Source organism: Colletotrichum truncatum, assembly GCF_014235925.2.
Source record: "Colletotrichum truncatum strain CMES1059 chromosome Unknown Contig_0009, whole genome shotgun sequence".
NCBI lineage: Eukaryota > Fungi > Ascomycota > Sordariomycetes > Glomerellales > Glomerellaceae > Colletotrichum > Colletotrichum truncatum.
In genome coordinates this window covers 2,478,694-2,501,320 of record NW_027222406.1, presented here as the reverse complement: position 1 = coordinate 2,501,320, position 22,627 = coordinate 2,478,694, and the positions used below count along the sequence as shown (strand labels likewise).

General features: G+C 49.1%; 11 protein-coding genes across 11 annotated transcripts; 6 read left to right on the top strand and 5 right to left on the bottom strand.

Moving 5' to 3' along the window:
- Window positions 1-401: 401 nt before the first annotated feature.
- On the top strand, window positions 402-674 carry CTRU02_213217 (uncharacterized protein; the record flags this gene model as incomplete). The annotated part of the gene is made up of 2 exons (XM_036730832.1): window positions 402-510; window positions 577-674. 2 exons carry the CDS (start codon window positions 402-404, stop codon window positions 672-674), a joined length of 207 nt encoding a protein of 68 aa, XP_036577362.1.
- Window positions 675-1,587: 913 nt separating this feature from the next.
- Window positions 1,588-3,254, bottom strand: CTRU02_213216 (MFS monosaccharide transporter; the record flags this gene model as incomplete). The annotated part of the gene is made up of 3 exons (XM_036730831.1): window positions 1,588-2,489; window positions 2,563-3,119; window positions 3,178-3,254. The coding sequence occupies 3 exons, from the start codon at window positions 3,252-3,254 to the stop codon at window positions 1,588-1,590; spliced, it is 1,536 nt and encodes a 511-aa protein (XP_036577361.1).
- A 1,278-nt stretch (window positions 3,255-4,532) lies between these two features.
- On the bottom strand, window positions 4,533-5,879 carry CTRU02_213215 (mandelate racemase muconate lactonizing protein; the record flags this gene model as incomplete). Its single annotated transcript, XM_036730830.1, has 1 exon — window positions 4,533-5,879. The coding sequence occupies one exon, from the start codon at window positions 5,877-5,879 to the stop codon at window positions 4,533-4,535; it is 1,347 nt and encodes a 448-aa protein (XP_036577360.1).
- A 1,006-nt stretch (window positions 5,880-6,885) lies between these two features.
- CTRU02_213214 (finger protein) lies at window positions 6,886-8,886 on the top strand (the record flags this gene model as incomplete). Its single annotated transcript, XM_036730829.2, has 3 exons — window positions 6,886-7,766; window positions 7,851-8,262; window positions 8,326-8,886. 3 exons carry the CDS (start codon window positions 6,886-6,888, stop codon window positions 8,884-8,886), a joined length of 1,854 nt encoding a protein of 617 aa, XP_036577359.2.
- A 1,034-nt stretch (window positions 8,887-9,920) lies between these two features.
- CTRU02_213213 (had superfamily) lies at window positions 9,921-10,737 on the top strand (the record flags this gene model as incomplete). Its single annotated transcript, XM_036730828.1, has 2 exons — window positions 9,921-9,929; window positions 9,991-10,737. The coding sequence occupies 2 exons, from the start codon at window positions 9,921-9,923 to the stop codon at window positions 10,735-10,737; spliced, it is 756 nt and encodes a 251-aa protein (XP_036577358.1).
- A 2,082-nt stretch (window positions 10,738-12,819) lies between these two features.
- Window positions 12,820-14,510, top strand: CTRU02_213212 (purine-cytosine permease fcy22; the record flags this gene model as incomplete). The annotated part of the gene is made up of 4 exons (XM_036730827.1): window positions 12,820-13,061; window positions 13,116-13,283; window positions 13,358-13,762; window positions 13,820-14,510. 4 exons carry the CDS (start codon window positions 12,820-12,822, stop codon window positions 14,508-14,510), a joined length of 1,506 nt encoding a protein of 501 aa, XP_036577357.1.
- A 991-nt stretch (window positions 14,511-15,501) lies between these two features.
- Window positions 15,502-16,369, top strand: CTRU02_213211 (cellulose-binding protein; the record flags this gene model as incomplete). The annotated part of the gene is made up of 3 exons (XM_036730826.1): window positions 15,502-15,574; window positions 15,632-15,993; window positions 16,046-16,369. 3 exons carry the CDS (start codon window positions 15,502-15,504, stop codon window positions 16,367-16,369), a joined length of 759 nt encoding a protein of 252 aa, XP_036577356.1.
- Window positions 16,370-16,565: 196 nt separating this feature from the next.
- Window positions 16,566-18,596, bottom strand: CTRU02_213210 (uncharacterized protein; the record flags this gene model as incomplete). The annotated part of the gene is made up of 1 exon (XM_036730825.1): window positions 16,566-18,596. The coding sequence occupies one exon, from the start codon at window positions 18,594-18,596 to the stop codon at window positions 16,566-16,568; it is 2,031 nt and encodes a 676-aa protein (XP_036577355.1).
- An 896-nt stretch (window positions 18,597-19,492) lies between these two features.
- On the bottom strand, window positions 19,493-20,155 carry CTRU02_213209 (uncharacterized protein; the record flags this gene model as incomplete). The annotated part of the gene is made up of 2 exons (XM_036730824.1): window positions 19,493-20,019; window positions 20,095-20,155. 2 exons carry the CDS (start codon window positions 20,153-20,155, stop codon window positions 19,493-19,495), a joined length of 588 nt encoding a protein of 195 aa, XP_036577354.1.
- A 906-nt stretch (window positions 20,156-21,061) lies between these two features.
- CTRU02_213208 (uncharacterized protein) lies at window positions 21,062-21,280 on the bottom strand (the record flags this gene model as incomplete). Its single annotated transcript, XM_070205996.1, has 1 exon — window positions 21,062-21,280. One exon carries the CDS (start codon window positions 21,278-21,280, stop codon window positions 21,062-21,064), a length of 219 nt encoding a protein of 72 aa, XP_070060389.1.
- Window positions 21,281-22,325: 1,045 nt separating this feature from the next.
- Window positions 22,326-22,612, top strand: CTRU02_213207 (uncharacterized protein; the record flags this gene model as incomplete). Its single annotated transcript, XM_070205995.1, has 2 exons — window positions 22,326-22,551; window positions 22,608-22,612. 2 exons carry the CDS (start codon window positions 22,326-22,328, stop codon window positions 22,610-22,612), a joined length of 231 nt encoding a protein of 76 aa, XP_070060388.1.
- Between the last annotated feature and the right edge of the window lie 15 nt (window positions 22,613-22,627).

Here is a 22,627-nt window from a genome sequence, read left to right as displayed (position 1 = left end):
TTGCAACGGTACCGGAGAGTCGCAAAGCATTAAACAAGGCTAGCCAAGATTTCAGCAACTTACCTGAGACAGTGTAAAGCAGCTTCACGAAACTAATGTGGTTTCAACGCAATTGAATCAGGTTGTACTCCACATATTAGAGTTTGTTGTGAGTAATTTGAGAGCCAGCCTTGATATGTCAGAATTCCGCCCTCGAGTAATGTTATGATGCTTAACTGCAACGGCCAAGAAGTTCACAAGGGGTACCTAGTGGAGTTGACGGCGAGTTCATATAAAAAGCCAAGGAGCTTGGACAACAGCACTATATTAGAGTGCAAAATATAAATATGCTCCCGTCGGCCCGCTTGGACTCAGATTAGCTTTCGTCTTAATTCTTCGTCCCAAATCTAATATTCGACAAGATGAAGCTTATTACTATTGCCACTATTCTTACTGTTGTTACCGCTGCCTCTGCCGCATCTGTTGATGTAGGCCTGGTCAAGAGACAGGGCGACTGCGCTACGAAGGGCGGTGAGTCACCATCCGATCTTGAACTCTATGGCTATTGTTTGCGACTCTAGCTAACTATAATACCAGCGAACTGTGGTGGTCCTGGCGATCGCGGATGCTGCGCCGGTACGACGTGCCAGAATACTCGCGCCCCCGTTGGCGGTGTTGGCATGATTTGCCAGTAATCCTCTTCAATGTACGTACAAGGAGGAAAAAACATTTTAAACGGCAAAAAAGGGGAGCATACTAACGTTGTCCTAGGTAGAGGTTGAATGGGGTTCAATGGCGGAGTATAGATACCCATAGACTCTTCAGAAGTAGGAGTCATTCACATAGCGCACCAAATAAAGTTGATTAAGTGGATATTCGTTGCTGGTCCGTTTAGTGCGCTGCATGCCAAATGAAACTTCGGTTATTAATGGTCCATCTGATTTTATTGCGGTTCCTGTACGGATTGATCGGTGTCTTCTCCCCCCCCCTTTCTGTCCCCTTCTTGAAAGTTTGTTCGTTTTGTATACCCCATGGACGACCCCGCTTGTTCCATTCGCCGATTGCTTATGGCTCTAACAAGAGGCCCAACAACGGGAAAATGCTTTAGCGATTATCTCTTAAACTTCTTTCAAGGGATTTTTCGAGTTATGGAAGCCTCCATAAAAAGTCTTGGTAGGTTGCGGTGCTGAAGAAAAGACACAGCTCTTTGGTAGTTTCGATTGGTTGCATCTTGGTCGCGCCAACATCAGAAACCAAAAGGTGCACTTATGATATCGACGAGTTACAGTCAGTATGTGTCGTGATCTCGGCTTCTTTGGACTCAAGCATAGGAAGATATGTAACTACCCTCGTGGACGGACTTGGGTTGCTTTTGGTGATTGTGGAAAAGAAATTGGTAATCAGACGCTTGTTTTGTGATCTGCAAGCTGTTGATTTAAGATCATAGCTGTTTGCCAGAGTTGGATATTGTCCGCGGACTGCTATTGGTAAATCCTCAAAATGTATGAGGAAAAAAAAAGAGAAAAGCTAACAATACACATCGTCCATGTACACCTGGGTTTTTTTTGCGTGAAAAAGTTCATGTTTGCTAATCCTTTGTGGCCATTCTCATTTTCTCACATCCTCAAGATGGTCTGATGAAACTTCTGCCTTCGTCACATCAGGCTCAATTTTCTCCGAAGCCTCTATTTCCGTTTGTTTCGGTGAGATGGCGACAACGTCATCTCCAAACTTGGCTGCAACCTCCTCTAACGAAAGGAAGCGAGTCTCGGGGAGGAAAAAGTAGTAGATGGTTCCGGCAAAGACGTTGCAGGCGATGAAGACGAAGTAAAACTTCCACGAAATTGCACCAAATGCTATAGATGCCGCGTACGAAAGCCAAATCGCCGTGACGGACTGCGTGAATACGGAAAATCCGACACCAACGCCACGAAGATCAAGTGGGAAGATCTCAGCGACCAAGACCCAGTTGACACTGTTGAAGAAGAATGAGTACGAGAAAGAAAACAGAAAGATAAATGCAACTCCTGCACGAGATCCGTTGGCATCAGATCCTTCTGGGAACCGCTCTGACAGCGCCGTGAGAACTGAGAGGAGGACAGCAAGGCAGAAGCTACCAGAAATAACTGTAATGCGGCGAGTCCAGTGGTCAGCAACGAAGAATACGTTAATAATCTGTCCAACTACAGCCATAAATCCGTACAATGCGCCGATTAGAAGAACCGTTTGGCCTTTGTAGCCAAGCGAGTTGTACATGATGGACTGATAGTTTTGGATGATGTTGGATCCTGAGAGCTTCATCATGTTGACAGTGAGGCATGCAAGTAGAGTACGACGGATGTACTGGCGTGTAAAAAGATTCATGAAGTTGGAAGACTTCTTCTTCGTGGTGTCGTGCTGAATTTGACTGCACATTTCGGCAAACTCCTTTTCGACGACATCATCGCCACGGTGATGATGCAGTGTGTACATGACCTTCTTGGCTTCATCGTATCGCTCTTTCATAGCCACTAGCAGATGTGTTAATATACGAAAAATAGCTAAAAAAAAAAAAAAGTATTGATTAAGAGGGAATGTACTTACACCAACGAGGAGAGTATGGGAGGAAAGCCGTCATGATGGCCAGGGACAGCGCTGGTGGGATTTGGGTAGCCAGTGGCACTCGCCATTGGTAGTCACCAACGGCAAACGAGCCGGCGTATCCAACCCAACCCGCAGCAAAGAACCCCAATGTGTTCATCAGTCCTTTCAGGCCTACCAGAAACCCTCGATTCTCTGGAAGACTGAGCTCTGCTAGATATACGGGCGCAGTCGGATACACCATGCCAGTTGAAAAGCCCGAAAAGGCGCGACCAACAATCATCATGGCGGGGTTCATAGCAGCAGTCTGCAGAACAGCTCCCAAGACGCTAGCGCATGCACCTAGAAGCAGCGTCCAACGCCTAGAGATCTTGTCCATGGCATAGGCAGAGCCGCCACTTCCAACAGCGTATCCCGCATAGTACCCAGAGACAATGCCGGCTCTAATGGAGGCGTTGTCCAGTGTAGACCCATACATGTAAATTTTAAAAGTCTTTTGAGCGATTGTGGAGGCTATAATCCCAGTGTCGATACCGTACACGAAGCTAGACAAAACGTAACCATCAGTCCAATGGTTCAGAGGCAACATGCAACTTGGACATCGAGTAGTTTACATACCCTGCAAGACTGATGGCTAGGCCAATCATGACCGACCTAACCGAGTTTCCGCGGTGTCCTGCCGTCCGCTTCGTCATCTTGCTTATTGCTTAGGTTCGGGACTCGACGTGAGACAATAAAAGTGCGTTGTAAACTCAACGGCGTTCAAGGTGTTCTGCTGTCGTCTGACAAAGTCTGACAGAGGAGCTACTGATCCCGTTTACTCAGAGTGGGATATAAGCAGTTAAAGCAGTCCTGAGCCAATGTTAGAGATGTGGCATTTATAAGACCATCTTTCTGGCAAGGGTTCGGATATCCAACGAGTCTTTGGTTACAAAAGCAGGTATACATGCAACTCGGGGAAGGGAATAAACCACTCCGATGTCCACTTCCCCCGCACTGGGGAAGGATGATCTGCTCCACCCCCGCATTCTCATGTTCTCGCAAGTAAGGAAAACTCCCTAAATCCCGTGGGCTCGTACCATGTTCCGGCGCAATACTGTGGGGATGGGATGGATAGTGAAAAGACACAATTCCGTGTGAGAGAAATCGGCTCACGGCTGGGACCAGGGTCTGCGGCATCTCAATTCAGGTTTAGTTCATCCGCGGAATGTTTGTACTGAAGCCTCTGAAACTTGTTGCCGACGAGGTTGGGTCGGGAGAAAACCCCACTCTGTTTGTAACCTATCTTACCTAGGCACTCAAACACCCTTTTTGGCCGAGAGGCAGGGTTCGTTTGAACTACTCAGTATACTTGGCTAGGTCAGCAGGACTGTCGAAGAGAAAAGTTGCTATGGCTTGGTCACTGGGGTTTAGTCAATAACCTAGGAGCCCCAGTAGTTGAAGATGGTCATATTGTATTTATCAATGGCACGCATCCTTTACGGTGCCATAGCTCTGACACGGAGCTTCTATCATCTATTCAACCTGTAAATGAGCCCGTTCAAACCATCAGCTTCTCCGGCATTGTTCGTCTGCATTGGTGTGCATTAGTGAGCGGGCACCTCATCGCCACTGTCCTTGAGTTCTTGAAGTATATATACGAATTAATACATCGACGACGGTGCTAGCACGGAAGAATAAGTTATGTTTCTTGCAATGGAATTGTAGTTCTCAACTGTATGTCTCCTAGCCATATTGTTGAAAAGGCACTTGATCACGCAAAAGATTTAGTGAACTTATAAAGCAGCCACTTTCCTTGACAAGGAATAGTCTTCCATTTACCTACCTTTAACTGTAGCTATATGTTGAAACGATACTCTCTAATATCACATCTCGGTAAGTTTATGTGGCAAAATCACTATTCTACATATGCGATTCGCAAATGATTGATGATGTAGGGATGAGGCAAGCAACTTTATTGTGGTAACTAACTGTTACCACTTGGGTATCTCCGGGGAGAAGTCCGGTTGAAATTTTCTCATATAAGTAGTATCATCTCGCTTGCGCAACCCACAGTCGAGATACTGTTGATGAAGACGTTGCAGCTTCTCTCTGTCAAGCTCAATTCCTAAGCCGGGGGCGGTGGGAACGTCCAGTCCACCATCCCTCCACTTCAGCGCACCGTCTACCACAACATCTTCGTCGCGGGGCTTCCACGGCCAGTGAGTATCGCAAGCATAGTCGAGATTAGGCGTTGCCGAAGCCAGATGAGTCATGGCGGCCAGCGAAATACCAAGATGGCTGTTGGAGTGCATGGACAGGCGCATGCCCCAGGTCGCGCAAATAGCAGCCAGGGTTTGGGACCTGCGCAAGCCGCCCCAGAAATGATGGTCGGAAAGAATCACCTGGACGGCATTCTGCAGGATGGAGGGAGGGAGGTGAGCGAAGGCGACTACCGCCATATTCGTAGCCAGGGGCATCGAAGCTTCTTTGGCCACGGCGGCCATACCTTCAATTTCTGGGGCTGGATCCTCCAAATACTCCACGATACCATCAAGCTCCTTAGCAACCCATTTGGACGTCTCGACTGTCCAAGCGGCATTTGGATCTAGCCGCAGGGGCACGCCGGGGAAGGCTGCATGTAGGGCCTTGATTGCCTCGACCTCTTGAGCTGGAGGAAACACACCGCCCTTTAGTTTGATAGCTTTGAACCCGAACTCATCGATGATCTTTTGAGCCTGCTTCACTAGACCCTCAGGGTCCAATGCAGCGCCGTACTCGTCATCTGCATCTCCAGGGTGCCCGGCCCACTTGTAGAACAAGTATGCCGAGTACTGAACGTTATCTCTAACGCGGCCACCAAGCAGTTCGCTTACGGGGACGCCCGCCAGCTTGCCCTGGATGTCCAGACATGCAACCTCGAAAGGAGAGAAGACCTTATCGGCAACGGAAGCTGTGGTCACCATGCCAGCCATTCCGTCGCCCCCAGTGGTGGTGTCACCTTTGAGACAGTCGGTGCATATTTGGTAAATTGTATTTGTGTCGTAAACTGAGAGGTTCTTGGACTTGATTTGATCGGCTGCCAGTTGCAGGCGGCCAAGGTGGGTTGAATCGCCGTAAGATTCACCCAGCCCATAGACATCATCTGAGACAATTTCGATGATGCTGCGTAGCGCAAACGGTTCGTGTACACCAACACTATTCAACAGGGGCATATCATGGAATGCCACAGGTGTGATGATGACATCTCGGATAAGACCCTTTCGAGACATGATTGTTGATTCAAGGGTGTTTGGGTTGTGGCTCTTCCTTCCGTGGACCACGATGGGGTTAGATGTCATCAAAATTGGAGAACACCAACGGAGGGAATTTTCCCATTCTTTTAACACCAGAATGTACAAGTCATCCAGGGCCAGCACCGTTCTCGCAGTATATGCTTCAAACACTTACACATGACATGCCTTCGATGTGACGGCGGGGGCGTTGAAGCGGGGCACCGAATATCCGCGGGTAGGCGGATAAAGCGGCGGTTGACAAGGATCGGTAACCCTCCGACTCCGAGGAACTTTGAGGACAGAAACGGAAAAGCGCTTCCGCGGAACTCGCTTCCCCATGCAACCCCAACCCCGGATTCACCCCGCGTAGGAGAGGATGGCTTAGCAAATTCATGATTTCGATCATGTCGTTTCTTTGTTTTAGTTTAATGTATGACATTTTTGTTTCCGATCTGTATCCGAGGAAGTGATGGACAAACATTCAACAACTTCAATCTCCCGAACTCGAGAAGCACCCGAGGGGCCGCAGGATAGCCGGCCGGCAAAGAGGCCGAGGGACGATCCCATACGGCCGCGGGTGAGCAGAGCCTGCGATCGTTGTAAATCGTGGGTCCCTCGGGCTGGTTGATCGTGGCGTTATCTTGCTAATGTTACTGGTTCAAGTCGTAAAACTAGGTGTTCTGGGACCTGGCCGTGCATATTTTGCGCACACCTCCAACTTGAGTGTCAATTTACTGCAGCATATCGAAGAGGTCAGCTTCTACCGGCAGTTGATGTTCTTCACGTAGGTTCCGAACAAGCAGGGTTGGCAAGGCAAGTCGGTCCACAATCCCGTGTCTTGGAACCAGGCAACAGCACAAATGGCGTGGATGAGAGGGGTTCAAATGCTCCTATGCTTGCTTCACGACGAACATCAACCGCCATTGCCGATGATACAGAGTCGATGCTTGCATCGCCAGGGTTAGAGGTCCCGGTAAATCTACCCTCGTCAGGCGATGGTAGTAGAAGTCGGCGTGTGGGCCAGTCCCAGTCTGACGGCGGGGGTCAAACTACATCCCGTCTTCCAGACTCAATGGGTAACACTCCCGAACCATCGCAAACCGATGAGCAAGGCCATTATGTTGGTCCTGCATCTGGTGTCTCATTTCTGTTGAGGATACAGAGGAAGCTACAGGTTCAATCGCCGGGGTATTTCAACTCGTCAGTTTTCAATTTCGGCGACAGGCCACTGCCAGGGCATGACTCCTCTTTCGCAATCTTGCCGCCCAAGTCTCAGGCAGAGTCCATGGTGAAGAGATACTTTGACTTTGCAGCAACGACTCATCGTTTTCTACATCGTCCATCCATCGAGGCATGGCTCGAGGAGTTGTACGAAACAAATGGGGCTATGCTATACAAAGAATCTGCTCGGAGCAGGACCGCGTTGTTGTTCATGGTGTTTGCGCACTCAAACAACTACCGTAGTCGGCAGTCTACTGACAACAGCAACTCGATCATAGAGTCAGCTGAAACCAGCGCCCGGTTTTTTGCAGTTGCAGAGCATCAACTGTCGATGGAGAAGGGCGAGATTAGGCTGCCTCATGTACAAGCACGCCTAGCGCAGTGCTTTTACCTTTTGGCGCAATCTCGGCTGAACCACTGCTGGACCCTTTTCGGCGTCACTGCGCATCTGGCAATGGCGCTTGGGATACACCGCAAGTCGCGTGTCGACCCGAAAATTGCAGGTCGTGTCAATTATGCCGAATTGGAGTGCAGAAAACGCACCTTTTGGTGTGCTTATAATCTTAATACTTATCTCAGTGCCGCTTTGGGGCGACCCATGACGTTTCATGATGAGGATATTGATCAAGAGTTACCTCTTTGCGTGGATGATGAACAGCTTGGTATCGGCTCGTCTCCAAGGCCACTTGCCTGTGGACCATCAATAACTTCAGCTACAGTGGCTCAAATGAGGTATGACTTTGTCTCGTTATTTGTTCATACACATTTTGTCTTCGCCGTGCAATTCTAGTTAGTAAAGTTAACCCATAGCCTTAGGTTGTCTCGAATATTGGCTCGCATTCTTAGAGCCCTTTACGGTATTCATCCGCCATCAACTGATGAGCATTTTGATCTCGCTGCAAAGTTCAATCGAGACTTATCGGAATGGAGAGACCACATTTCGTATCTTCTTGATGCAGGGGGCAGCTCTGCTATTTTCGTCAAGTTGGTATTGCGGCAACGCGACGTCCTGAAGCTCGCCTTCTGGCATGCTCAGATTTTGGTCCACCGCCCCTTGTTGCTTAAGTCTTTTACAGCATTGGCAAACGATACATTTGGCAGCTCACCCCTGCTGGCCAGACAACAGGAGATGCAGAAGAATATTGAGACATGTATAAATGCTGCAACGAATATTGCACAGCACATCGACCAAATTGATGCTGCTGGAGAGTTTTACAGCACATTATTCGTAGGTCGCAAGAGGCTAAATTGCAAGGTTCTGTCACCCATGCTAACAAACTTCTGTGAAAAGTTTATTCCCTACTATGGCTTCAGTGCTGTGGTGATACTCTACGTTTACGCGATTCAGCAACGGTCGGAAGCTCCAGAATCGTATGTCGAGTGCTTCCGCTTAGCTTCAAAGTGCCACGCGCAAATCGAGAGCATCGCAGTCAAAGGATCGTTGATGCAAAGATACGGCGTCGTTTTGCAGGAGCTACGCCTTGAAGTGCTTCGAAACAATAATTACCTCGCCTCGGTGTCCACAGTCGACGCCGGAGGGGTATCCGGTGGAGACAATACCACCATATTAACGCAGACGAGAATCCTACCAGCTGGCCAACCGCAAGATTCGGGTATGGACCATCGATTTGGTGGAAACCATTCCGGTGTCAACGGGAGCGGACTGAGAGCATCGAATAGTCGGGACGTTGGTGAAGACAGGACTGCGAACATTGCCGAAGACCTCGAGAACTCTGTGAATGCGATTGACAGCAGCTTTTTCCATATCACCAGCTGGGGCCAGTTTGACTCATTGGTAAGTCACTTGGTTGTCCGTCTTCAACTATCAACACAACTGACCCAACGTTTTTGATAAAGGTAGCAGGCGGCACTGGCAGCTTAGACGCTTTCCTACAGGAGGAGCCGACCGATGTCTGGAGTAGTATGGGCGCTGCCGAATTCAATGGCTGAATCACGGTAGCATTTTCGGATTTTGTAACGGTTCGAGTTCAAGGGTTTCCTCAACCGGCGTTCCCATCTGCCGTGCCGAATTTTCCCAACCGCGAAAGCCGTCAGTGGCGACCCACAATCGGACCGCACTCGGGCCAACCACCGAGTTGCAGAGTAAGAATGAGGGCGCGAGTCAAACGAGCACCCGCTTTATATCCACTTGGAACAGGTCTGTCTGCGCACTACGTCATCAGAGGGCCTTTCTACTGCGTTGAACCCAGCGTAAGAACTCGGCTCCTGGCGGACAGTGGACCTTGGCGGCGGATTGAGGACGCCGGGTTTTTCTTAGAATGCCCACATGTAGGGAACCCAGCCGCCTAAAGCGAGGGGAACTAATGACATCATTCCGCTGTGGAACGTGCTGACCAAAGGTTTCAGTCTGCTGTGATACGAGTTTTTTCGTTGGTAGTCCGACTGAAGGAAGCGGGACTAAAAGCAGTGTATGTTTGTTGTCTCGTCCCTGAACGTGGTTCCTGAAGGGTGCAGAATCATCAGAGGGGGGAAGTCTTCATAGATCTCCAGAGGTCGATCTTTACAGTGGGATTATCGAAGTGAAAGCTTACCGCTGCTGTGGAAGCAACTGATGTTGGAGATGCTCATTTGGCTCATCATTACCCCTTCTTGGAGGCCATTGACTCGCTTTCAAAGGAAATTAGTGAATATGCAGCCTTCTTGAAACCTGTCTGCGCTCTTTTTCTGGTACCCACTTGCCCCTCCATTGCCCCTCCATCCGCATGGTCCCTGTTGTCTCCCACTCCACCTTGTCACAGGCCGCCGATCACTACAAATCTGTCATTGACAATCAACAAGCTGCAACATTTTTTCCCTTTTTCTTTTCTCTCCTCAACCAAACTTTTCCCTAGATCTCATAATCACAATCAATCATATTCGCCCAAGATGCCTCCTGTAAGTGCCCTTGGAGCTTGTTTCGAAGCCAATTGAGTCCCGCTGACCACGTCCACCACAGGTCAAGTGTATCCTTTTCGACTGCGACAACACGCTCGTGCTGTCCGAGATCGCCGCCTTCACTGCCTGCGCTCAGCTCGCCAACGAGATTCTCGAGAAGTATGGCATTGAGAAGCGCTACGGCGGCATCGAGCTCATGCACCAGTTCGTCGGCCGGAATTTCCGCAGCATGATGGCCGGTCTCTTCGAGATCCACAACTTCACCATGCCCGCCGAGGAGCTTGACTCCTACGTCGACCGTGAGCTCGAGCTTACCATCTCTAACCTGCGCAAGCAGGCCGAGCCTTGCAAGAACGTCATCCCCGTTCTCGAGAAGATCCACAAGGAGAACAAGTACGCCAAGGCCATCGTCTCCTCCTCTGCCATGCCCCGTGTCGTCGCCTCCATCCAGACCACAAAGATGGACCAGTTCTTCGGCGAGCCCAACGAGGGCATCTTCTCCGCCGCCAGCAGCATCGATCCCCCCACCTCCAAGCCCAACCCTGCCATCTACCTCCACGCCTGCAAGAAGTTGGGCTTCCAGCCCAGCGAGTGCATCGCTATCGAGGACAGCAGGAGCGGTGCCACCGCAGCCAAGAACGCCGGTATCCCCTTGTTGGGCTACGTCGGCCCTTACTACGATGAGGAGAACCCCGAGGAGAAGGTCAAGGCCCACGAGAAGCTGTTCTCCGAGGAGCTTGGCGCCTTTGACGTTATGCACGACTGGAAGGACTTTGAGAGCATCTTGAACAAGTTTGAGAGCTCATAGATATACCCATAGAACAAGATTTTGGATGAATGAACGAAAAGAGAGGGTTATCCTCTTGGTAGATTTCTTTACGATTTTTAGCATATGATATAGACTAGAACTTGGGCGAATAGAAAGGTTGCATATCGGGCGACTGATTTCCCGACATTTATTATTGGTTTGAACACCCATGCTACGATTGAGGACATTCCAGTGTGATTTCCGTTAAAGATGGTCATTTTCTTGACTTGGCGGGTGCTCTAGAGCTTGAACAGACTTGAAGGAGCTCTGAGATTACCAAAATAGAACTTCTTGTGAGTATCGCCACGAGTTTTACATGTTGCGACGACAAAGAAAACATTATGGGGAGTTTGGGTTTCGTCGCATCCAGTGCAATTGCAAGCTCACCAGACCGCTAGCCAAGCAATGGCCCAGTAACAATGCCTGATTTGAATTTAACACTGAACCGACCGAGAAAAGTTAGGGATGCCGTGAAAAGACAACAATCAGTGTAATCGGCCCTGACTAGAAGCAAATCCTTAGGTCTTTACGCAGCGGATTGCTTGGCTTTTGAGTGTCAGTTTCGAAGCATTATCTTTTTCAGCGAGTTTGTTGCATCACGAACATGTAACACAACAACCCAGACTGATAAAGTAGCCATCTAAGTAGCTTAACACGATTATATATAAGTAAATGGGACAGACTTGGCAGGAACGAATACTGCACCGCATGAGCCTCTTACCAAATGGGGGAGTGCGAATTATACACAAGCTAGTTAGGCGGGGATGTGCTTGTGAGCCTACCCAGTTACGACGGATAAGACAGGCAACGGCATCTATCGTATCCCGTGATATAGACAAAGCAGCAATGCCATCTGCCTAAGGCCGCGATCATAAGAGGAGGTTCTAGTTGCCGTTTCAACTCTGATGTATGAATACCTACTCATGTGACAACATGGCCAGAACAGTAGGCAAATACAAATTAGTCTCCCAAAGCAAAGCGTCTTAGTCAAGTATTCACCTTAGTTTCTGGCATCTGTTATCTAACACGGAAGACTTGTTTTTGGGAATTTTCCATTCCTGGTTTAGGTATTATACGAAATGAGTCTAGAATGAGAATCTTTACTTAAGGAAGTGCTGTTATTGAAGTAGTAAGAGAAAGGTGGTTCATATCAGTTATGATTCGGATGGTCCGATGGCTTGATGAACAGGGCAGAGATAGAAAAATCATACGAAGAAGATGAACGGCTATCTAAGCCGTTATCTACCGAATATCACTTCTAAATTTAAACAAGCAATTAACGTCAATTCTTTTGTTTTAAGAAACATCGTACAGGATTGGTTCAGATTTTTGGTTTATGGCATCAGCGCGCAAGTTATCACATCAACATCGAGGCTTTACTTGAATGCAGACCCCTCACTAGGACAGGCATTAAATAACACTTTACTTGGAAAGCAGCAGAAAAAAAGGTCCGCTTTTGCTTATAATAATATCTCAATGGGGACAGATAAAAAGTTAGGATCTCTAGGATTTCACGCATGTCCATATTAAAGCTGGCGGTGATGCTAGGAACATGAAGCTATCTGGCTGCTGATCCCAGTCGCCACAGTCCTTTGCTGTGGCGATCCTTGTAACAAACTTTTACTGGAGCTTAACTCTTTGATGTAGTACATCACTGATGAGAGTAAAGTGGGAAACAATCTCAATGCAATGAGAAAATTACTAATCGCACATCATTCGATCGTCCATCCCACGTTCTAGAATGAAGTCAACCTTCTTCATTCCACACAGGTCGCCAGCTTATCGCCGGAACCGGGAGGCGACCCGGTACGCCACCGAAGCCACCCAATCAGATTCCCCATCCCGCAAAAAGATGGGTTCACAAATAACCCCATTTGCCAATTAGCGACTAACCTAAATCGCTTTTTGGCTTGATATGATAATTATGTAACATCGGGTACAGCCGGTGGAACAAATTTTCATCTCAAAAGCGTTACTTTTGAGTCACTTATCGCCTCTTCCCTGATCTCGCATCCCAAGTCTTTAAGCAAAAATAACCCAAAATTGCTTGCAACGTCCGACGAAGCCACACTCTCAATCAAGATGGCTGACGACTTGGAGACGCAGCGCGGTCAACCGGCACACGACAAACAGACTACAGAGATCTCGGGTGTTCAGCACACCCCGGCAACCGGCCGAAATGTGAAGAGCATTCTCCGCACGGTCTTGACTGCCGGGCGGGTCGAGGAGGGCGGAATCCAGCCGATCCCCATCGAGGCCCGAACGACGAAAAAGTACCTCAACGCCTTTACCATATGGTGTTCCATCAACACGAATATTCTAGGGTATGTCTTGTCTGTAGTTTAAGTGCGCGCGCGTTTACTTACCAGGGTTGACAGAATCACCTTCGGCATGCTTGGCCCGGTTTCCTTCGGGCTCAGCCTCCGAGATTCGGCGCTGGTCATCATCTTTTTCAATCTGCTCTCAACTCTTGCTCCGGCTTTCCTGTCAACGCTTGGACCTAAGACGGGCATGCGCCAAATGATCCAGGCTAGATTCAGTTTTGGGTGAGTGGAAAACGACACCAGTTTTCGTCTTATGCGCCAGTACATTGAGTTTGAAACTGACCAATCGACGATAGTTATTACATTGTGTCAATTCCTGTCCTTCTCAACCTGGCAACTCTCACTGGATTCTGCGTCATCATCTGCGTCATCGGCGGCCAATGTATTTCTGCCGTCTCAGAGGGCAACTTGTCGACCGCAATCGGTATTGTGCTGATTGGCGTAGCGGCTCTGCTGATTTCCTTCTGCGGATTCAATGTGCTTCATTTCTATGAAGGTTATGCTTGGATGCCAGCCCTTGTTGCAATTATCATTGCGGTGGGCTGCGGTGGAAATCAGCTCAAAAACCAGGCCACGCCGGAGCCTGCTACCGCAGCTCAGGTTCTCAGCTTTGGTGGTGTTATCGCCTCGTACATGATTCCGTGGGCTTGTATTGCATCTGATTTGACCACCTATTTCGACCCAACCCCGCGTCTGGCATCGTAAGTCTACTCCACTCTCACTGATCCATGCAAGAACACCTTCTGACTTGTTACAAGATACCGCATCTTCGCCTACAGCTACCTTGGCTTGGTTGTGCCTACGATCTTGCTCATGACTCTGGGTTCCGCTATTGGCGGCGCCATGAGCAACATTCCGGAATGGCAGGAAGGTTTCGATACCACCCTTGTCGGCGGTGTCCTGGGAGCGATGCTTGGTCCGGCTGGTGGCTTCGGAAAGTTTATCTTGGTGGTGCTCGCCTTCACTCTCCTGGCGAACATATCGGGAACGATGTACGCCATCACCCTGAACTTCCAGACTCTGATTCCCGCCTTCAGAATCCCGCGGTACATCTTCTCCATCGTGGTCACTGCAATCATCATCCCTATCGCCATCGCAGCAGCCCACGACTTTTTCCTCAGCCTCGAGAACTTCATCGCACTCATCGGTTACTGGTCAGCTTCATTCGTCGGCATCGTCGTTACGGAGCACTTTGTGTTCCGTCGGGCAAATTCCAAGTCTTACGATGTGGAGATCTGGAACGTGCCCTCGAAGCTGCCCTGGGGTATTGCAGCTATCAGTGCTGCCGCCTTGAGCTTCGGGCTGGTCGTTCCTTGCATTTCCCAGGTCTGGTTCACTGGTCCCATTGCGAAAACCACAGGTGATATCGGCTTCGAGATTGCGTTTTGTTTGAGCGCGGTTCTATATATACCCCTGCGATACGCCGAAAAGCGCTTTTTGGGTCGCTAATGCCCATGCTACCGAATCATAAATATTCAACACATCACATAGGATTAAGGAAATTCATAGGCACGCGGCGAAGTGGCGTCAATTGCGGGGCGTTCTTTGCGAGTTAAAAACAGGGCAGGTTAACTACTTGAATGAGTCGATAGAATTGGACCAGTGGATGAGGTTTGGATTGATACCCAGAATACCTAGTAGATATTAATTCAAATGAAGCGCCCATTTTCAAAGTTGCAGCACATTGCCTGTAGTCCTGACCATGGCTTTTGCATGGTTGAGTGAGCTACGGATGTCAATATGGAAGATGTATGCGTTCCTGTTCCAAAACCAAAGATGATCTCGGCCTTCACTCAAAGAAGCCGTACACACTCAGACTTGATCACATTTGCCATCAAAGCCGGTATTTAGGCAACTTGATCTCAATCTACCGGCTGTATTGATTCCTTGAGCTGCATCCTTCAATCGCAGGGTGACTCGATAATGTGTCAGACATACCAACGCTCGTCGCCTCCTCAATCGCAACTGTTGTTGATGTATGCTGGGGTCTGAGTGGCTGAAATGACCTACCGTAGTCCGTCAGTAAGCCTCCACAAGAGTAGTCCCTAAACTTGGTTGGTGTAACACCGGGGCCGTTCGAGTCCCCCTAGTGAGAAGATACCGAATGAAGCAGGCCAAGTGTTTTACTAGCGCTCAACGCCACGGATTCTCGTTCTTTCACGGCACCGTGCCGAAATGCTACACTATGCACCATTTACCCGGTAACCAAGGGACTAATAACGGGGAGGGGGCATTTTTTACGGAAGTCGCTGTAAGCAAACCTCCTTTCTTGAAAAGGCTAGACAATATTTACTTGAGCGGGGTGAACGGATGTGAGATCTTTACTCTTCGATTTTGATATAAATCCTCCTTGCTAGCTAAATTGATCGTGGAGCAATTCAAGCAAAGAAACCCATAACACTCTTAGTAAAGCGTCAAGTCATTCCCCCAAACCATAGAAATGAAGCTGTCCAAAGTGGTTGGTGTGGTCAGCCTGGCGGTTACCGTCGCTGCGCAGGGGAAGGTCAAGATCAGTGAGTGATAGCTGGCTTTACAGGGCCACGACAGTGCTTTGTCTAATATTGGAACAGTGTTACTGGGTGACTCCATCACTGAAATCACTTGTTGGAGAGCACTGGTCTGGGACTCTCTTGTCAAGGAAAACCTTGCCGACAAAGTCCAATTCGTGGGCTCCATGACGAACAACCCCCAGAACTGCCGAGCACAGTCTGGCGCCTTTGATCTTCACCACGAGGGCCACTCAGGGTGGCTCTCAATTAACATTGCCAACCAGTATCTGCAAGGTTGGCTGGCAAGCACGAAACCTGACATTGTGCAATATATGCTTGGCACAAACGACGTTGCGCAGGGTCGGACTACCGCCGATATCATCGCCTCTTATACTAAGATGGTGGGCTTTATGAGAGCATCCAACCCCCGAATGAAGATTCTGGTCAGACGAGCATTCTCACCTACCAAATTCTGAACTAACAGATTTAACACAGGTTGACCTCCTGATCCCGCTCTCTTTCAACGGTGGCGGCATCACCACGCTTAACCAGCAGATTCCTGGCTGGGCCAACCAACAAAACTCGACCGCTTCTCCTATCACGATTGCCGACTGCTCCACAAACGCCGGGTACACAAGCTCAATGAACCGTGACGGTGTACACCCCAACGCGCAGGGCGACCAACTCATCGCGAGGCAGATCTCACCATTGCTCTTTAAGCATATCAAAGACGTTATTGCTGAGAAAGGATCGACAGGGTTTATCAGCGCTACCCAACCGGACATTATTGAGACCGAAGACGAGGTTCGACTGGGGTGATGGACTTGAGGAGTCACAGGCGCGTTAAAATAGTACAGAGGCTAGTTTGGAAGCTCATGACGGGGGACTGTTAACAAGGATTTCAACTCTCCCGTCAGGGACATTAAAACTCAAGATTCATTGGCCAAAACTACCGTAAGACAGCATAATTAAAGTATCTGGTGATTCTTCCGTTGCACAACTGACACAAAAGCCGCTAGAACTGCTCTCCTGGATTATAAGTCGCGGAACCAAGAAGGGAATCCAAAATTTGCTGCACAACGTTTATCGGTTCATGATTGTCTACTCTAGCCTCTTTTTGCACATCTGCCTGGATATCTGGACTGGGAGAACGGGGCGCCGGTAGCCAACCATTCTGAGCCATGATCATAAGCGGCGTTTGTTGTTCGTTGTCCATTGTATCCAGTGACTCTTTGCCATGTTGTAAAAGCGTGTCAAATATCTCCAAAGCGTTCTTTTGCCGTTTTGCTACCTCTTCGGGCTGCCTGAGGAGTTCGGAGAGGTACTCATTCGCAGAATCGATACTGCAAATGCCGGTACCCAAGGCGAAGCCAACAGAGAATCCTTGCTTTGCATCAATGTCATACAAAGATATCGCAAAACCTTCGGCTTGGATGGCTGGGCTTTCGACTGGGAGAGAATAGGCAATATGCAAGGCTGTTTTCCCTTCAGCGTTGACGCCGTTAACAGGTGCTCCGTTGCTGACGAGAAATTCCACTGTCTGTCTCAGTTCATAAAAGATCCCAGGGATGCGTTTTGCGTGATGTAAAACATCACCTAATATTGTTGTATCTTCATTGAAAGGGCCGTAGACCTCATGGATCATGCGAAGCATCCTGTGTAGTGTATCGGGGGAAGGGGCACACACGGCGAATTTGATCATTGCTTCCCTTTCGGCGCCATCGGGCCGGGATCTCTTGCGGAGCATTGCTTTCATCTTTGCTATCTGGATTTCGCATTGTTCCTCCGGGGAGTTTTCTGTAGGGTACATTTGCTTCAATGACGTTGCCAAAGCAAAGAGCACCGGGTCGTTTAGTTCAGGTGGCGCGCACGGAAACGGCAAGCTTGGGTCCCCGCCAACCTCAAGGACAGCCTCAAACATCTTGGCGGACACGTTATATACCAACGCTTCGAAAACAAGGTTGACTTCGTTCCGAATCAGCGGGTTATGTCGAGTGCCATGCGGGTTATAGCCGCACCATTCGATGTGCTGCCGATTGACGTCCAACCCCTTGGCGGCGCACATGCGGAAGATGTCGTTACTGACTTCGAAATCATTTTGGTGATTTTCAAAGAGGAAGAGTTTTATAACTTCGTTTAAACACGTTGTTTCGACGCCACCGTCGAATTGATATTCAAACGAAGCTCCCGAATCCAGTAGAAGCCGGACTGCGTCCCTGTCCAGATTCCAAATGGCGGCCTCGAGCGGCGTTTGGTGGTCTATAAAGATATGATCCAACACATTGTCACACTGGCAAAAAGGAATTCGATGCCTTGCTGGACGCGCCCCATCCACATGGGCACCTGCTTCTAACAACAGACGAAGTGCGTGAACGTCTGTACCTCTCTCAACATGCCAGAGAAGTAGTGGCTCCGTGTCTGTAAGCTTCTTCTTGTCGATAAAAATATCGGGCGACAGTTGCAACACTGTCTCAATCATTTGCCCACTGGTTGCCAAATGCAAGGCGCTGAGGGAATGGTCCACGCTCAGGAGTGTACCGGTGTGATCAAAAGCTCGCACAGAGAAGCTCCCAATGTCCGCGCCATACTTGCTCAACAGTTTGACCATATCTACCTGGTTGCTCATGATTGCGTGCGCTAGAACGGAGTAGTTGATGTAAACATTATGCGTGTCGCATGCGGGGCAGTAGAGGCGTGTGAGAACTAGCGAAACTACACTGTTACCTCGCACGGCAACGTTTGATGGAGCCAGCAGGGAAATGTGGTCAATGGTTTTATCCATCAGGTTTATATCGGTCTTCACAGCATGATTGGGATCGTAACCAAACTTGAGAAGGGATTCGACGCGAGCAAAGTCCTTCTGCAGCAAAAACCAAATCATGGCCTGATATTCTTTGGAGGCAAGGTCATAGTGCAGCAGCGGGCTCCTCTCAAATGAGAATGCGAATCGTTTCGCAACCAGGGTAAGCTGAAAGATGTCATGGCGGCTCAAATACTCGCAAATGCTGTGAATAATGTCCTCGGCAAGTGTCGACAAAGAAGCCATTATCTGGTAGGAATTGCTCAAAGCGTATTTCTTTAAATGCACGGGTAGCGGAATGGCAACGATGTGGTCAGAACACAGGTTGCAAAGGGACTGCGGGGCATGAAAGTGGCAGAGGCGGTCAGAAGGATTAATGAGTCGATGGCAGAGGAATTCCCCCGAGACCTACATCAATAGGCGTGTCAAGGTGCGGCTGAGGCAGAATCAGCCTAGTAGGTGTACATCATCTTGGCAGCTGACGCGTTGGGTAATGCCACGAGGTCATCAGGCAGCGTCTGCAGAGTTATGCTGCGATCTAGGGCGCTTTCGTTTTCCGCCAGTCTATGCTTTGGAAAACAAGGCATATTTGATCTTGGTACTGTATTGCTTTGTAGTCGAATAGGGATGTCAGAGTCCCCAAATAGCAGGGATTGCCCTGTAACCACCTGGCATAGCTGTCCCATCAAAACCGACCGTAGGAACCATTCGGAGCCGAAAAGGGAAAACACGCTCTGCGGGCGAAGCACACGATAACGGCAACCCACAGGGCCCAGCGAGCTAGATACGGAGTTCTAATTATTATGGTCTTGTCAACGCATCAAACTGCCACGACATGAGCCACGAAATTGGAGAAAGTTTTTTTTGCATGTGACAATGTCCTCAATTCTTAACACGATGGCTGGGCCCGTTAAGTAACTAACGGCTATGGTTGCTAAGATGAAGTTTTAGACAACAAATGGTGCTACTTATGAACCTCGTGTCTCGCTTAAGAAGATGACAATAAACCAACGTTTTCGGGGACTACCGAGAGACGATAACTGCTTTCTTTTCTATAGCCAAAAGCAGCTACCGCCAGATCAGCATCACTAACACCATAGTATCCATAGCATCAGGTGCCTTCTTCCCCCTAGACTTCTGCTCTAATTGGCGGGAGGAGGAGGGGGGCGGTTGTTGCCGTTGGGTGGGGGAGGCGATTGCTGGTTAGGACTGATAGCCCTAGCATTGTTAGGCCTAGGAGGAGGAGGGTTGTTGTTATTAGGCGGAGGAGGCGGCTGCTGGTTAGGACTGATAGCCCGAGCATTGTTAGGTCTGGGAGGAGGAGGGTTGTTGCCGTTGGGTGGGGGAGGCGGTTGCTGGTTGGGAATAATAGCCCGGGCAAAGTTACCATTATTCCCATTGTTGTCGTTATTAATGTTGTTCTGGTTGTTGGCATTTGCATTATTGTTGCCGTTGGCTCCGTCTGTGTTGCGCCCAACGCCACCGGCTCCCACATTGGCATTTGCATTATTGTCATTGTTGTTATTGTTGATGGGAGGAGGTTGCTGCTGGTTGTTGTTGTTGTTCTGGGGAGGGGGAGGAGGTTGCTGGTTATTATTGCCAGCACCAGTGCCGGCACCTCTGCCATTTCCGCCCCCGATAGCGCCATTACCACCCTGGGGAGTGGGAGCTAAGTCAACGATGTCAGCTCTCAATCCATTTGAAAGTCGTATTCTCCGAAACCGAGCATTGTAAGGCTACACACCTGTCAAAGCATTTCCAGTAAGGAGAGCGAGAGCAAAGGTGGTCAAGATGGTGTAACGCATTTTCCTGAAGGATAAAGTTTTGCTGGTTACAAAGGTGATAAATATAGGAATATTTGGGGAAGCAGGACTGTCGAAGGACAAAGGTCGAAAATAAGACTAAATTTTAAAGCGCACAGCACTAGAAGGATATTTAGAAGAGACAAGTGTTTTGAGCTGTAAGATGCTAATGAAGATGAGGACGGGGAGAAAAAGAACTTCACCTGGATCGAGTTGGGTATTTATACTTGACTTTCATGTCTGTTGCTACCAGCTAAACGAACAATTGGCGGCTTCAGGTCGTAGAGCTCGGTACACGACTGAGGTTTCGCGGCCAGTTTTGCCGAAGTGAAAACATGTCAAGGGGTTCGGCATCCGAAAGTGAAGACACAAGACATAACCAACAGGCATCTTGCAACGCCGGGAGTTTAGATGACATGCCATCGGATCTCGCCTCGTTGTTACGGCCAGCTAACTGACAGTGGGTTTGTGTTAACAGTAAGCCAGGGATTGACAACAGTAACAGTCGTTCTGGGGTCTGGTCGATTGAATCGTAGATCTTCAAAGGTCTTGGTGATCAGTCAAGGCCTCAACAAGAGTCGTAGAGTAGTCGTCACTTAGGTATAGCTGAAAGTACCGGTTAGGGTAATCACAAAGTTGATTGCTGAAGAGCTATGGAAGTCTGTCCTCGAGCCCGGCTCGAGTCCATCCTATATACAAGTCCTGAACGGTCCTCCTTATCTTGGCTATGTTGGATATTTGACATATCCAACATATCCGGGGATCGGTTGGATATCTGACATATCCAACATATCCAGCCCGGGTTGTCCTTACCCCGCGTTATCCCCGAGGCCACGTGACTTGTCCATAGTTCTTCCGTTCCGAGGATCCCTGGTTACACCTGTCCGGCTGGGTTACATATGCCCTGCGTTAGAAAAACATCAACAACAGCGAGAACGAAATTTTTGAAAACAGCATCAAATTGATCAAACCACGCCCGCTCGCGCTCTCAGAGGTCACTTTGGGCATAATGTCATCCTCGGCATTGATTCTGCTCCCAAAGAGCCTGCTCGTGGCCGCGGGCGGGCTCTGACCACGAAAAATTCGAGAGCAAGCCACAAAGTATGACACGTCAATAGACAACACCATCGACACCACCGCGGTTGAGTCACGGGCTATCACGTGAGCACAACGACCAAGCCCAAACAAACATCAACACCACAGCCACCGATAGGTTATGGGTCGCCTATCACCCCCGACAAAGTTTGCAACGTCCCGCGACAACAACGACGACAAGCCCGACAGAACGGTATCACCTCCTGCATAGAGAAAGCACCAGACACCAGGCATGCTACGATCGATGCCACAAAATACTATAGTTTGCAGACAGATTGGTCCCCTGTCGCCCCCTCCGCGAAGAAGGATTGTCGCCCCTTCAACGTATAATAATGTCTGCGGAATCTGTGTACGAGCTCTTATACTTAGTAATCGGACGAATCGAAGCGGTTGGAGTATTGTGTTTTGCGGATTGAGTCCGACTCTAGGCGGTGGATGGAGGTGGTGGTCGAAAGATGGAAATATAGAGCTACATAGGAACCTAGTATGAGGTAATAAAAAGATTTACAGATTTAACTGAGATATAGCACATGCGAGTCTGAGAGGATGCGGACAAGATAAAGAGACGAAGCTGAGGGCTGGGGGGAGACTATAGGTATACAGAACCAGACATAGTGCCTAGCACTAACAGAACCGAAGTAGGAGGACGCGAAAGAAGGATTCTAGAAGGCAACACCAAGCGAGAGAGCAGGCAGGAGGACAATAATCTTTAACAGAGGGTATAAACACACAAGAATAGATAGCATAGTGGGAGCTTGGGGATAGCTGGTCCTGATCTAATAACAGGGCGAAGTGGGGCGTCGCGGTTTATCGTCGATGCTTCGGCTGTCTGCCAAACCCTGCTTTCCGGGCATAGCTGCTAGCATAAGAGCGGCTTCATAACCGTGTAGGAATCAATCAATCAATCAATCAATCTGAGCCCCTGCGGGGTCGTCGTCAGTGGTCTGTTAACTGTCGGGTCGTAACATCAGCTCCCCTCTTAAAGGTCTTGTCCTCGAGACCTGAGTATAAGTAGGTCGTTGGTCCCAGGTTGGGGATCCACAAATTTGCTTCCTTTGTTTTTCATGATGCCGACACCATGTCAGGTCGCGTTCGAAAGACAAAGTCGCACTTGACTGTGATAAAAGATCGTGAGAGAGCTGCGCTTATTGAATACGTAGAGTCCCGATCGATTGCTAGCGACATGCCTTGCACTCGTTGTTTCCGTGCAAAGGTCCCGTGTCGTTTTGGCGAGAAGTCTACACGCTGTAGGACTTGCATCGAGGCGAAGAAACCTTGTGACGGCGTCCTTGTGGCGTCTACTTGTAAGTCGTGTTTTTGTGTTTTCGCTGTTCTGGGGGTTGCTAATGTTTGCTTCTAGTTTAGAAGTTGAACTCTTAG